This window comes from Neolamprologus brichardi, chromosome 13 (assembly GCF_056152115.1).
Source record: "Neolamprologus brichardi isolate AB-2024 chromosome 13, ASM5615211v1, whole genome shotgun sequence".
In the NCBI taxonomy this organism is placed as follows: domain Eukaryota; kingdom Metazoa; phylum Chordata; class Actinopteri; order Cichliformes; family Cichlidae; genus Neolamprologus; species Neolamprologus brichardi.
The window spans coordinates 23,816,827-23,829,585 of NC_142116.1; the positions used below are offsets into that span (position 1 = coordinate 23,816,827).

Genomic DNA, 12,759 nt, shown 5'->3' on the forward strand with positions numbered 1-12,759 from the left:
TTACTGTGAAGAGTTGAACTTATACTTTTACTTCCTTTTGAATACACTGCTAATAAAATGTATTTCATGTGGATTAGTCATATTTGTCTGACACTCCATCAGTATCATAAGTGGCTCTAATAAAAGAACCCTTATTGTGGTTTGGTTGTGGTCTTTCAAGAGTTGTTTATCGTCCAACTGAGAGACATCATACCATATCACAATATAGAAACCTCTCATAAACCACAGATTTCTTGCATTTGAGTAATATAGATAGGGTATTTAGTTCACGTCACGCAAACACTCACTGCCCTTCTTTGCTCTGTACAGGAACAACGTCCAGAACTGGTGGTGTATGAAGTGCATGCTACAGATGCTGATGCGGGGCTCAATGGAGAAGTGCGCTATGCCTTCCTGCAGACGGGAGCCGGTAACAGAGACTGGGAAAACTTTCACATTGATGCCGTGACTGGAGTCATTACTACTACTGCAAAGCTTGACCGAGAGAAGCAGGCCTTGCTTAGCGTGAGTCACCAGAGTTTGTTTGTGTTTTCAGTTGGTGTAATTGTAGGTGTGTGACGCTAACCCTGTGCAAACTGTTCTCTCAGCTTATTATTGTGGCCCGTGACATGGGCCAGCCAGTGCCTTATGAGACCACACAGCCTCTGCAGGTGGCGCTGTCGGACATCGACGACAATGAGCCTGTCTTCCTCAAACCGCCTGTGAGCACACAGATCTAGGAATACATCGTAAATGTGGTCATCTGTACATAAGAGATCGTGTTCATGTGTTTTTGTGTAATATTTTCTCATGGTCTGTGTGTGTGTGCACTTCCCAGCGTGGTGGCTTGCCTTACCAGAAGCTGACAGTGCCTGAGCACTCCCATCCAGGAACCATTGTGGGCAACATAACCAGAGCTGTGGACGCCGATGAGGGCTCCAATGCAATCGTCTACTACTTTATTGCAGGTCACTCGGTGCTCTACACACAGTAGCATGTTTTTGCTGTTAATTGTGATTTATTTTCTCAGTCAGTTCAATAACTGATTTAACCAAAGTCTTGAATTTAGGAAGATTATAAAACAAGTTTTCCTAACTTTTTGTATCTCTATTGTGTGGCCATATGAAAGTCCTTGTACTTCAAAAGCTTGAGAATAATGAAGACATTTGTATGGATCTAGCTGTCTTTGTTCGCTCTTTGAAGCTTCAGTGTTTAATGTGGCCAAATGTGTCTCTTCCTGAAGGAGGAAACAGCGATGGAAACTTTGGCTTGAGTCTAGATGGAGAGTTAAAAGTGCTCAAAGATCTGGACCGAGAGGAGATCCCAGTCTACTCCATCATAATCAAGGCTTCCAGCAACAAGAGCTGGACTCCCCCCAGGGGTCAGAGGTCATTACGGGCTAAAGCTCTGGATCCGGCTCAAGACCCCAGTCTGCTGGAAGTCCGGATTGAACTGGAAGACATCAATGACCAGACACCACGCTTCATAAAGGCAGAGTACACTGCAGGTATCCTGCTTTCCTGCATAAATCTGTATGATGGACTATGTGATGCCGACATTTACTTTGTACATTTCTTTCTTGTTTTAGGAGTTGCAGCAAACGCCAAAGTGGGCTCAGAGCTTATCAAGTTGGTGGCTATAGATAATGATATAGGCAACAACAGCGTGGTCCAGTACCACATTGTTACGATCCGCTACTTCCACTCACAGAACAACGGCAGTGAGGATGTTGGCAATATGTTCATCATCGGTGCGTTTCTATAATGCATTGCTGTAATGCAAATCCTCTGAAGGGGGAACCAAAATGCATTGTATTTTAATCTTGGGTACATTTTGACCTGTGAGAAAAAAGACATTTAAGAAACTTGCACAACAAGTATTTCGGAATTCTAGAGGGCAAAAACACTGTGTAGCAATGGCGAGAGATTTAAAGACAATGCAGATGTCAAATATCTCATAATAAAAACTTGATGAAAAACTGTTCACATATTGTTTTAAAAGATAAGGACGACTCTGTTACAAATGAGTAAGTTCAGACTTTGAACTCGTTTGCAAACAAATTATAGGAATTGAAATGGCTTCAATAAAACCGAGTTAACAAATAGTAACAGTGTTCTCACACATGAACATTTTGCTTCCCGTAAACATTTTCCCACGCAGACGCAGAGAAAGTTACTTAAACCAGATCTTTTCTGCATGGTTTCAGTTGTACTGGTGTACATACAGTGACAAAAGTCTTTTTGCTCCCGAGTGAAGCAAATTTCTTACACAGAAACAATGCTGTCCCTTGATTTCCCCAGGTTTGACAGATGGCATCATCCGCACTTACGATCTCTTCACAGCCTTTAATCCCGGCTACTTCCAGCTTGAGATTTTGGCATGTGATTTCGCTGGACACAGCACAACAACTAATGTGAATATCTATATTCTCCGGGATGACCAGAGGGTCAAGATAGTCTTCAATGAGATTCCCGATTTTGTTCGTGCAAACCAGGAAGATTTCATCAACCTGCTCTCCAACATCACCGGTGCTATTGTCAATTTAGATGACATACAGGTTAGGCTTTCTTAGAGAAATGCTTTGATTTGTTTGCAGTGTGTAGATATCTGACATCTTTGACCCTTTTTTTTCAGTTTCATGTGGACAAGAAGGGCAGAGTGAGCTATGTTCAGACTGATATGCTCATCCACGTTGTCAACAATCAGACCAACACCATCCTAGACGTTGAAAGGTCGCGTAGGCACTAGCGCTCCAAAGCAGCGTGGTTGCACTTTGATTCACATACACTAGGCATAATAAGGCCAGTGCAACACATTACCACACAGACTACACATTCTGAACCAATTTCCTGTTTTTAATACTTTCCAGGGTTATTCAGATGATCGATGAAAACAAAGAGCAGCTGAGAAACCTGTTCAGAAAATACAATGTTGTGGACGTCCAGCCAGCTGTTGGGGACAAACTGCCAGACGACATCTCTACTCTGCAGGTGTGCAAAGCTGCCAACTCTGGAAGTCTCCAGCCTGCTGCAGATGTTATTTGGTTTTGGTGCTTTTAAGGTGTCTTTCTTTTTCTCTTTCACAGCTGGTCATCATTATCTTGGCTGTGCTGCTGTGCTTTGCGGGGATTTTGTTTGTCACAATGAATTGGCATTATCGCAGAGTGTAAGAATTTTGTATTGAGGCACATTTGTTTACATTGTTTGAAACTCGCTCAGTCACGCTACCAGTCTGAGCAGCTGATCAACATGTTTATGATCGCATAATGTGTCTTTTTGTTTGACGCAGACATGAGAGGAAGTTGAAAGCAATTGTCGCAGGATCAACAGGTGAGAAGCAGCTCGACTGATGGGACGGTCCCTTTATCTGTTGATCAGGAAATGACTTTGCTGTCTGCTGATGTACAGTACAAAATATCAGTTAACTCAAAGCTGTTTTTCCATTACATTGAACTTTCCTCTACCTCACAGGAAACCAGGGACTAATGGATATCCTGGACATGCCCAACACTAACAAGTACTCCTTTGAGGGGTAAGATAATAGCTTTATTTTTACACTTTACTGGCTAACATTATTTACAAGAAGTTCTCACTTACAACAAAGTTCTCACTTGATGTTTGTTTTTTGACAAGTTCTGTTTTTTCAAAGTCTCACTTAATTTTTGTTGTTTGACAAGTTCTGTTTTTTCAGGCATGCCTCTCCTTGACTTAGAAAACAATAAACAAATAAATGCTAAATAAGTGTATTTATTAATAATATAACAGAGGAGGTTAACAGACACTGCAACAAAGGACAGAAGAAGAGCAGGGCACAGGAGGGAGACAAGACACTTGACAATAAAGAAAGACAGTGATACAGGAGGGGAAGTAAAACTAAACACTAGACACCACTAGATTTTATCAAAATAAAACAGGAAGTAAACGCCATGACTAAACGTTTTAACTTAATCTTAAGCTACAAGAGGGAACAAATTAAAATCCAAGGACTAAATTATAACAAGAATTAAATGCTCCAAAATGCTCAAGAAAATAAAAAGACCAGTATACAAAACTAGTGAACAATCTAAAAAATTGAAAGTTAAAAATCATCGTCCTGCAACCCCAAGAAATATTAGCGGAATTTAATTCCCCACAAAACCGTAAAGTGTTGTTTTAACGTGTGAAGGCAAGACTAACATGTTAATTAGTAAGTGTTAAAGGTTATCTCTGCATAGCTCCGGGCTAGCTGTTTCCAGTGTCATTATATCAAACTAAGCTAACTGCACATTAGCTTTATAATTAGCTTACAGACAAAAGAGTTGTAAAAATCATAGTTAACTGCATTGTCATGACTATTTGAGCTGTTTTCACCATAATTAGGTGTCCTCAGCATGTCTATAGCACAACAAATTACGAGAAAAGAGACACATAATCCAATCATTTCTTTCCTTTCTCCATAGATCAGGAAGTTCATTTGAATTAACCATTTTCTTGAAGCTTATTTTGATGCCTTCAAAGGCAAGGTCCTTTGTGTAACCTCTCACTGATGGATTTAATGCTTCTGCAGGGCCAATCCAGTGTGGCTGGACCCATTCTGTCGCAACCTGGAGCTGGCTGCTCAGGCTGACCATGAGGATGACCTGCCTGAGAACCTGAGTGAGATAACTGACCTGTGGAACAGCCCCGCACGCACTCACGTCAGTACCAACATCCATTTGTATTTCTCAACAACACCCCAAGTATATTAATAGATACAATGTTGCTATGTGTTTTAATACTCAGAGATGTAGAATATGGGAGTTTGTATCGTTTACCATGAAATACTCCACCATAACGTTTTCACCATTTGTTCTCACAGGGCACATTTGGTCGAGAGCCTCAAGCGAAACCTGAGGATGATCGTTACTTGAGGGCAGCAATTCAGGAGTACGACAACATTGCTAAACTGGGCCATATCATGAGGGAGGGCCCTATCAAGGTGAGACCAGGAGTAATGCACTCACACATGCGCATACTTTCTTTTTTATTTTTGCTCCATCCATCTCATAATTGTCGGGACAGCTTCTTGTCCCAGAACTCAAGCCTTTCCCTATTTTTAAGAAGTGTAGGAGGTCCTGAGTATAAAATATAGAGGCAGACCCTGAGGACTCTATTATAGGCTTTTAACATGCCTTCAGGGATAGGCCTTCCTGCTCTGGATTCTTATTTATCTGTCCTGTGACAGCGCGGGTGTGCAAAGGCGGATGGTGTTACATACTATGTTTGATCATGACTGCCATCCTGTCAGGGTTCCCTGCTCAAGGTGGTCCTGGACGACTACCTGAGACTGAAAAAGCTCTTTGCAGCACGGCTTGTCACAGCATCCACAACCGAAGGAGACATCTCATCTGTCACTGAGGTGGGCTTCTGCACCTGCTGAAGGTGTTCCTGTCTGCTGGAGAATGATCTTCTATTTCTCTCAGTTCCCTTTCTGACATCTTGTCTGCGTACTCTGACGTGATTCCTTCTTGCTGGTTCTCCTTTCTCGTGTACTGTGAACCAGACTTCAGGTCAAACCAAGTTTAAGCTTAAAATTTGCTGATTATTTGTTTCAAGTGTTTTTCTTCCAGTGACCTACTAATTTCACTTCTGTTTCGTTCCACTGATTTACTCCTTTCTAGCACCTTGTCAAAGCTATTTCTTTATCAACCTAAGGCATTTTAATCCCAGCATTAATAGCTAGCAGCTTCATTCACTCTCCCTCTCCTCTCCTGTCCTCCTTTAACAGCTGATCCAGAGCGATTTGGATGATGAGGACGATGAGCATCTGAGTATGGGTGGAGGTCGGGGCACTCTCCGTTTCAAGCACAAGCTTCCTGTGGAGTTGAAAGGGTCTGAGGGTGTGCACGTGGTCCACGGCAGCACAGGCACGCTCCTCACGTCTGACCTCAACAGCCTGCCTGAGGACGACCAGCGGGCCCTGGCACGTTCTCTGGAGGCACTCAATTCTGATGGGGTACTGTACTCTGAGCGCAACGCCCGTACAGAGTCTGCAAAGTCCACCCCGATGCACCGCCACAAGGATGGGGACACCCTGTCCGAGAGTCCGCTGGAGATCACAGAGTTATGACTAGCCGAGGCCTCGCTGGTCTGAGAGTAAACCACGACTCGTGTGTGTGTGTGTGTGTCCTTGTGCCTCCACACCGCCACCCTGATAAGTTTGGGAAGGACTGGAGGAGCAGTGTGTGTAGTCTAGGGAACATCATCATCGAACGTCAGTGCATCATTGAGACATCCCGATAAAGGACGAACGCAGCACTGGGTCAGCGTCGGTGGATCTTGCATTGGAAACGGTCCCGTGTTGGATTTTGTCAAGAGATGGTTTATTTAAAAAGAAAACATATTAATAAAGGAAAGTGACAAGCTCGACACTTTCCTTCAGCGAGACAGAAAAAAAACCTGGTTTCATCAACTTTTATTTGAAGAGCTGAGTGGAAAAGAGGGACTAAGCCTCCCTGTGGGAGAAGCTTGTTGAACCACGACCTTAAAATCGTCAGAAGGTGCCTCGTTCTCACTAAACTTTTTGAAGGCATGCCTGGACTGCAGACACTCACACAAATGCACACACACACTCAAAATAAATAAATAGAATAAAAATGATGCTACACACACTCAGACCAGCGGATGGCCGTCAATGGGAGACTGAGACAATAACAATTCCTTATCACGCCGATATTTTTCCTTATTGAAAGATGCCTATGTCTGTGTTGAATGAGATATTAGATGTTGTTGTTGGGACTTTATTGATGAACACTTTATGGATACAGGGGAACCTCTGTATTTTCCCAGTGATGCTCACGGAGTGGCGTTTTCGCCTCACACAAAGGGATGAGGAGGCCTGAGCTCTTTTTGATCATCTGAAGAGCAGCAGAGAACATTCAGACTCTAGTCCAGCTCACTTTGTAGAACATAACTGTGTCAGTCACAGTTAAAGCAAGAACCTTCATAAGAAGAGGAAGACTTCTTAAATGATGAACATGGTGGATGAAGGATGACTGTTATCTGGCACTGGGGTTACAGGGAGTAAATAATTCTTTGATATTAAGGGCAGTTAGAGAAAGCGTTGATAAAGACTTATAGATGGGGGAAACTATGAATTATCCCATTTTATAGACATAAAGAAGGCATTGTGCCCAGAGACTTTACACTGCCACCTGAGGGAGTAAAAGTCATGCTCCAATGAGCAATGTTTGCTTTATTTTTTTATTTTCTAGAATATGTGATGGAATTAAAAGATATTTTTGAAGAAAAAAAAATATGCTGGCTTACCAAAATCGGTAGGGAACAACTTTGGATGTTTGGAGTATGTGTATTTTGTGCTATGGTGACATGTCGTTCTGTTTTCCTTTGCAGGACAACTAATGCTGTTTCTGATGAGTGGTGTGTTTTAAAAAAATAATGATTTTTTATATTCCCATTTTGTAAGTTTTTATTTCTTTGTCATTTTTGTCACCAGCCCTGAGATCTGTGTTGGGAAATGTTGTGGGATGGTCTGTGGTAATAAAAAGACTTATGCAATGGCCTCTGACCTCAATGGATGTTGCCATAAGTCTGGTGTCTGATGCAGCAGAACGAGCTCAGGCAGGAACAAAAAGCCTGGGAATCTGAAAATAAACATTAATAAGCCTAAATATTAGTCCCTCAGTTACCTCACAGTTGACGTCTGTTCTACCCGCGAACAAAAGCTTAAGTGGGAACATAACGCTACAAAAAAATACTTGTGGTGAGGTGGTAAATACTGCCTCCTAGTGGAACACACTTGGTATTAGGGAGCAAAAACACACAAGTAATTAGTTTGCACTCCAATCCATCATTTTATTGTTATTAGATTACATAGAAAATTTGTCATTAATAATAGCTGTCAAAAAACTGGAAGGAGGCATTAGAAGACGTGATGTGATGTCTTGTCTCATCGGCCTGTAGCGGTTCCTGATGTCACAGTGGAAGCAGTGGTTGACATCTTCTTCAGAGTCCTGTTCAACTGTAGGGACACAAGAAGTGATCATTAGTCCTGTATTCAAAATCTTTTCAGTGTGGGGCAAACCGGAGGAGCAGGTGATGTTTTTAATTTTAATATTAGAGACAACTGTTTAATTTCCAAACTTTTAATATTCAAATTAGATTGTTACACCTTGTAATAGTTAGCACCTGAAACATATTAAATATTTTCCCATTCAGAGGCATTATGGACGATTGCTTACCTCCTCAAACTTGTGGATCTGTCTGATGAAAAAGTCTCCATACCGACGAGCGACTTTGGTGTCGGCAATGTGGATCATGTCCTGTGGGGAAAACGCCATCAAATATAAAGTACAACAAGACACATCAACATAACTAACCTCTTTAAAGCTTAATTTTACCCGAACTAAACACCTGAGGCATTCATCAGAGCCATCCAGCCCTGTGACATGCTATTTAAACAGCAGCACAGAAACATCAAAAGGAGCACTTTCATTTAAAAGATGTTCACCTTGTCAATGTAAAAGTCGACCTCAGACGCAGACTGGAACTCTCCGTCCAGCGCTGAGATGCCGCTGGTCCACACCAGATTCTTCATCTTGTGTTTGAAGACGAGCAGCTGAATGCGGAACTCCTGCTCTGTCATGTCCAGAAATCCAGCCAGCTTGGCTACTGGCATGGTGGTGTACAGCTTCAAGAAGCTACAATGACATATTGTGACTTAGATGACACGTATAAGCACTCAGACACAATCTAATAGTTCATGTAAAGGATTTAAATATGTAAAGTGTGGAGATTCAGGATATTTTTGTACGTTACTCCAGCTTTTACAGGTAAAACTACAACCTCCACATACTCACAAGTTGGTGGACTCACCTTCGAATGGTAGAGAGCTGGGCCTGCTGCTGCACCTCCTCAGCAAAGACCTTCAACTGCTGTTGAAAAGGTTCTTTGTGGTAGTTCGGGTGGACGTTGTCGTAGTTTGGCACTACAGGTGACAAGAACTTGGGACAGGCAAAGCTGAACAGCTCCTCGAACACCTGCAGATCTCTGAGATGGTAAAAGTAACATTTGCGTCAAAAGAAATGTTTGAGGCTACGAGCAAAAATGCTAATAAAGTCATACATTACTGATTCCATATCCCATAAGCAAAGCTCCACACTTTATATAACATTCTACATAATACAAAATCAAAACAGTAAAACAGAAAAGGACAAGGCAGTGAGTGTAGGTCTTACCCCTTTTGCATACGGAGCATCTTATCTCCGTACTTCTCCCTCAGCTGGGTGTGGATGCTCTCGTCGATGCGCATCGGGTACATGGTCAGAGCGATAGCCAGCAGGCCGTGCATCTGCTCATTTTGTTTGTTAATCTGAAGAAAACATACAGGTATTATGACACTTGTTCCAAACATAATACTGTTTGATCATCCAACACAATGAGAGTGCCTGATTATTATTCATGTGTCAAAGCATTTTAAAGCAAATCAGCGCATCCCAAATGTTGCTGTCTGAAGTTCTCTCACCACGTTCTGTACAGACATGAGTAAAAGAACCTACAGCTAAAGATAAGGCAATGTCTAAAAACCACTGCTGTTACTAACCATCTCATATTTATATGTTGACCTCTGGAACATGTTTCTTGTTCTCTGGATATAGAGCAGGATGTTAGCAAAGACTCGAATGGCATCCTGGTAGCGCCTCATCATAAGGTAGGCGAAACCCACATAGTAATATGTGGTGATTTGGCACTCTGGAACACGCGAGTACATACTCTGAAAGACAGGGAGAAAAAAATATGCAGAAATATGAATTACAGAGCAAATGAGCAGTTTCATTTTTTAATGGTTAATTTCAACAGATCAACCAAACTTTATTTGTTGCTACAAAGGTTGATTTAATAGAAACTTTAAACTTTGAGATGAAATGAACTATATGACTCTGTGCTACTGAAGAACCGAGAACTTTGAATTATGTATTTAGTTTATAAAGTATTATAATAGTTATTCATTGTTAATGTGTCAGGTAAATTAATGAGTTCCTTCTTTTTTACTGCAACTTCACTTTGCCCACATTAAATTTCATGAGCATAAAGACTGATAAAGCAGAAACTGTGCCGAGTCAAATTATCACAAGAATCCTGGGAGAATATCGTTTGTTTGTTTTAAATTAAAAACATCAGTATCTGTCAGCATTGTATCAATCCTTCTAGGACAAGAGGAAACAACACCAACAACACATTTCCATATTGACACTCAATCCCAGCGCTCATCATCACCAGTGGGAGCAGACCAGACCTCTCTCTACATGAGGTCTTAAATAAGGTCGTACCTTCTTATTGAGCTCAATGTTCTCCAGGACTTTGATGGCCTGGTAATAGTCACCAAGCAGAGAGTGAAGCCTCAAAAGCCCGACCAAGCTGAAGTAACCCAACATCTTGTACAGGGAGTGACGTCCATATTCTCCAGCCACGCTTTCTGGGTCTCCTGCATTACAAGAACACATAACATGTTCACGACCTATACAATCCTGGACTCTAAAGCCTTAAATTGACATAATTCAAGATTTTAAAATAATTAGGTTTCTATGAATACTCCATTGTTTCTATAAATATCATAAAAAACACTCTTCTTTACCTCCACTTGTGTAGACCTCAAGCTGACGGTTGATGTTGCTCTTGTCCACCAGGGAGTGGAGAACATTGAGGACACTGTGGACGTTCCAGATCTTCGGGTTGCTCCTCAGGAACTCGATTTCCTCCTCAGACTTTTTGGCTGTCTTACAGCGGTACTGACTGAACGACTGAAACTGAAGGTGGAAGAGATGTTTGTTAGTGGATTTTAAATATGCTTTCTAGCCACGTGGACTAGTGATCATTAAAGACTACGAATATCTTCATTAATATGTCACCTATCTGGTGCTTAAAGCAATGATAACACTAACAACAACAGCTATCAGCCCTTTTCTTTATTTTGATCTTATTGATTGTTGAGCATGCACTCTAAAAACACTGTAATGTACCTGGTAGATAAACTCATCAATGATGTCCCAGAGCCACTGGTTTGGCAGCTCCAAGGGGGCCGGCCCATCAGCATCTGTTTAGAGTCAACAATAATCTCATATAGCTGCTGTTCTTGCACTAACGGATAAGAGAAAATGTATGGACAATGTGTGCTACTTACTGAGAATGTAGTTGAAGAGGTTGCAGTAATTGTAGTAGGACTCAAATCTCTGGTCCAAAGTTGGTCCACCCTGATTATACAGAAAATATTTTTTTCAGCCAAATTCTATAAAAAGTTTTGCAGTGATAAAAAAAAAAGACCCAAACAACTGTTCATATTTAGCAGCTACTCACGCTGACTTTAGCGTAGATGTGTCTGTAATAGAGTTCTTTGTAGAGAATGAGAAACACGGCATCTGCAAAACACAAGAGACAAAAACAACATGAAACATCTCCACTGAACCATACAAAGGAGGCCTAAAACTTCTTTAAAATCTTAAATATATAAAATAAATAATAATCTTAAGCAGTGCAGGTTTATCTTTTTTTTATATAATCACACTCAAACATTAAAGAATAAAAATGATACTATCCATACAAAATCAAAAGTAGAACAAGTAATGGATAACGCTCTGACCATTGCCAACAAGTGATGCGATGGCCTCAGCCTCTGGCCAGGGAGAGGTCTTGAAGAAACGGTCAGTCAACTTGTTCCAGCTGAATGGGCAAGAGCATGAAAAGGTCAGCATATTAATCACACACGGTGTGAGAGTTATGTGCACAGAGTTAAGTTTACCTGTTTTCATAGACGTCCTGGATCTCGTAGATCTTCTGCTCAATGCTCTCACTAGACACCCGGTTGGACTGCAGCTCATAAACCTTCTGGTCAATCAAGTCAGAAATGGTTTTGTGGAAATACTGCAGAAAGTTCTTGATCACCTCTGGGATGACATGGTAGGTCTGCTGCTCATACTGCCTCTCGTAGGCAAGGTCTGCTTTAGGGTCACCTGCAAGGAAAATTAAAAGAACATCCTTTAATCTGCTCTAAAAGTTACTTGTGTTGTGTGACTGACTAAACAAGAGGATTGTATCTGTAAAAAGAGATAGTATGAGTATAAAAGGGATGGTTATTTGTATACTTACCAGTGTGCAGATCGTAGTCGTTTGTGTAGGAGTAAGGATCGTACTGTAAGGAAACAAAGCAATCGGGCATTTGTTACTGATACAGCTACAGCATCTGATATTGACCTGCCCAGCGAAAAACGACCAACTGATCGATTATATAGCGATATTTTATAATAATATAAAATGCACTAAAAAGAGTTACAGACAATTAGCTACTTTTTTGGTTGCATTGTCTTAAAGCAGGGTTTAAGAGTAAATTTATATCACACTAACTCATTGAAGCCACTGTTATACTATACCGGTGGAGTCGAGCTAGCTACACAGCTACCTAGCTAACAGTGTGCCATTGTTATTGCAGTCAAAACGTACAAATGTCTGAAGGAGTAAATGTGTACTTACTTCCTCTTCGTCGTGGTATGACATTGTATTAGCTATTAGTCCAAGCTAGTTTAGATGCTGGAGTGAAAAAAGAGAATAAGTGCTCAATTAGCTACCGCCGCTAAACCACGCAGCTGGCGGTGGAGAGATGAGAAGAAGCGGAAGGAAGTAGCTGTGACGTAGGAGTGACACGCATTGTAATCGGAGCACTATGGGAAATTGAGTTTGTTGTTCACGAAAAGAAACACTCGATTCTCAAACTTTCGCATATCTCCTCTAAAGCCATTTCAAACAAAATGTA

General features: G+C 41.3%; 2 protein-coding genes across 3 annotated transcripts in view; one reads left to right on the top strand and one right to left on the bottom strand.

The window, feature by feature from the left end:
- The window catches only part of cdh23 (cadherin-related 23), a 177,656-nt gene extending 170,139 nt beyond the window's left edge, over window positions 1-7,517 (top strand). For both annotated transcript variants that reach the window (XM_087850340.1, XM_087850339.1), the window contains 15 exons: window positions 310-504; window positions 588-701; window positions 818-947; window positions 1,223-1,486; window positions 1,568-1,729; window positions 2,280-2,536; window positions 2,614-2,711; window positions 2,849-2,969; window positions 3,065-3,144; window positions 3,268-3,308; window positions 3,450-3,510; window positions 4,525-4,654; window positions 4,816-4,935; window positions 5,245-5,355; window positions 5,725-7,517. In XM_087850340.1, coding sequence (XP_087706466.1) covers window positions 310-504; window positions 588-701; window positions 818-947; window positions 1,223-1,486; window positions 1,568-1,729; window positions 2,280-2,536; window positions 2,614-2,711; window positions 2,849-2,969; window positions 3,065-3,144; window positions 3,268-3,308; window positions 3,450-3,510; window positions 4,525-4,654; window positions 4,816-4,935; window positions 5,245-5,355; window positions 5,725-6,066 — 2,226 coding nt within the window. In that variant the 3' untranslated portion in view covers window positions 6,067-7,517. The remainder of the gene's footprint in view (window positions 1-309; window positions 505-587; window positions 702-817; window positions 948-1,222; window positions 1,487-1,567; window positions 1,730-2,279; window positions 2,537-2,613; window positions 2,712-2,848; window positions 2,970-3,064; window positions 3,145-3,267; window positions 3,309-3,449; window positions 3,511-4,524; window positions 4,655-4,815; window positions 4,936-5,244; window positions 5,356-5,724) is intronic.
- A 269-nt stretch (window positions 7,518-7,786) lies between these two features.
- On the bottom strand, window positions 7,787-12,627 carry eif3l (eukaryotic translation initiation factor 3 subunit L). Its single transcript, XM_006798971.3, has 15 exons — window positions 12,480-12,627; window positions 12,099-12,141; window positions 11,752-11,962; window positions 11,593-11,672; window positions 11,310-11,371; window positions 11,137-11,206; window positions 10,976-11,049; window positions 10,591-10,762; window positions 10,286-10,440; window positions 9,559-9,729; window positions 9,194-9,327; window positions 8,832-9,005; window positions 8,467-8,656; window positions 8,198-8,278; window positions 7,787-7,977 (listed from the first exon to the last, which is right to left on the bottom strand). The coding sequence occupies exons 1-15, from the start codon at window positions 12,501-12,503 to the stop codon at window positions 7,906-7,908; spliced, it is 1,713 nt and encodes a 570-aa protein (XP_006799034.1). The 5' UTR covers window positions 12,504-12,627; the 3' UTR covers window positions 7,787-7,905.
- Between the last annotated feature and the right edge of the window lie 132 nt (window positions 12,628-12,759).

What these genes read in the sequence shown, in the direction of transcription:
- eif3l (XM_006798971.3), bottom strand. Translation starts at nt 12,503, where the DNA reads ATGTCATACCACGACGAAGAGGAA. An exon ending in CAGGACGTCTATGAAAACAG is followed by an intron (nt 11,673 to 11,751) that starts GTAAACTTAACT and finishes TTGCCCATTCAG; the next exon opens with CTGGAACAAGTTGACTGACC. An exon ending in CAGCTCTCTACCATTCGAAG is followed by an intron (nt 8,657 to 8,831) that starts GTGAGTCCACCA and finishes ATGTCATTGTAG; the next exon opens with CTTCTTGAAGCTGTACACCA.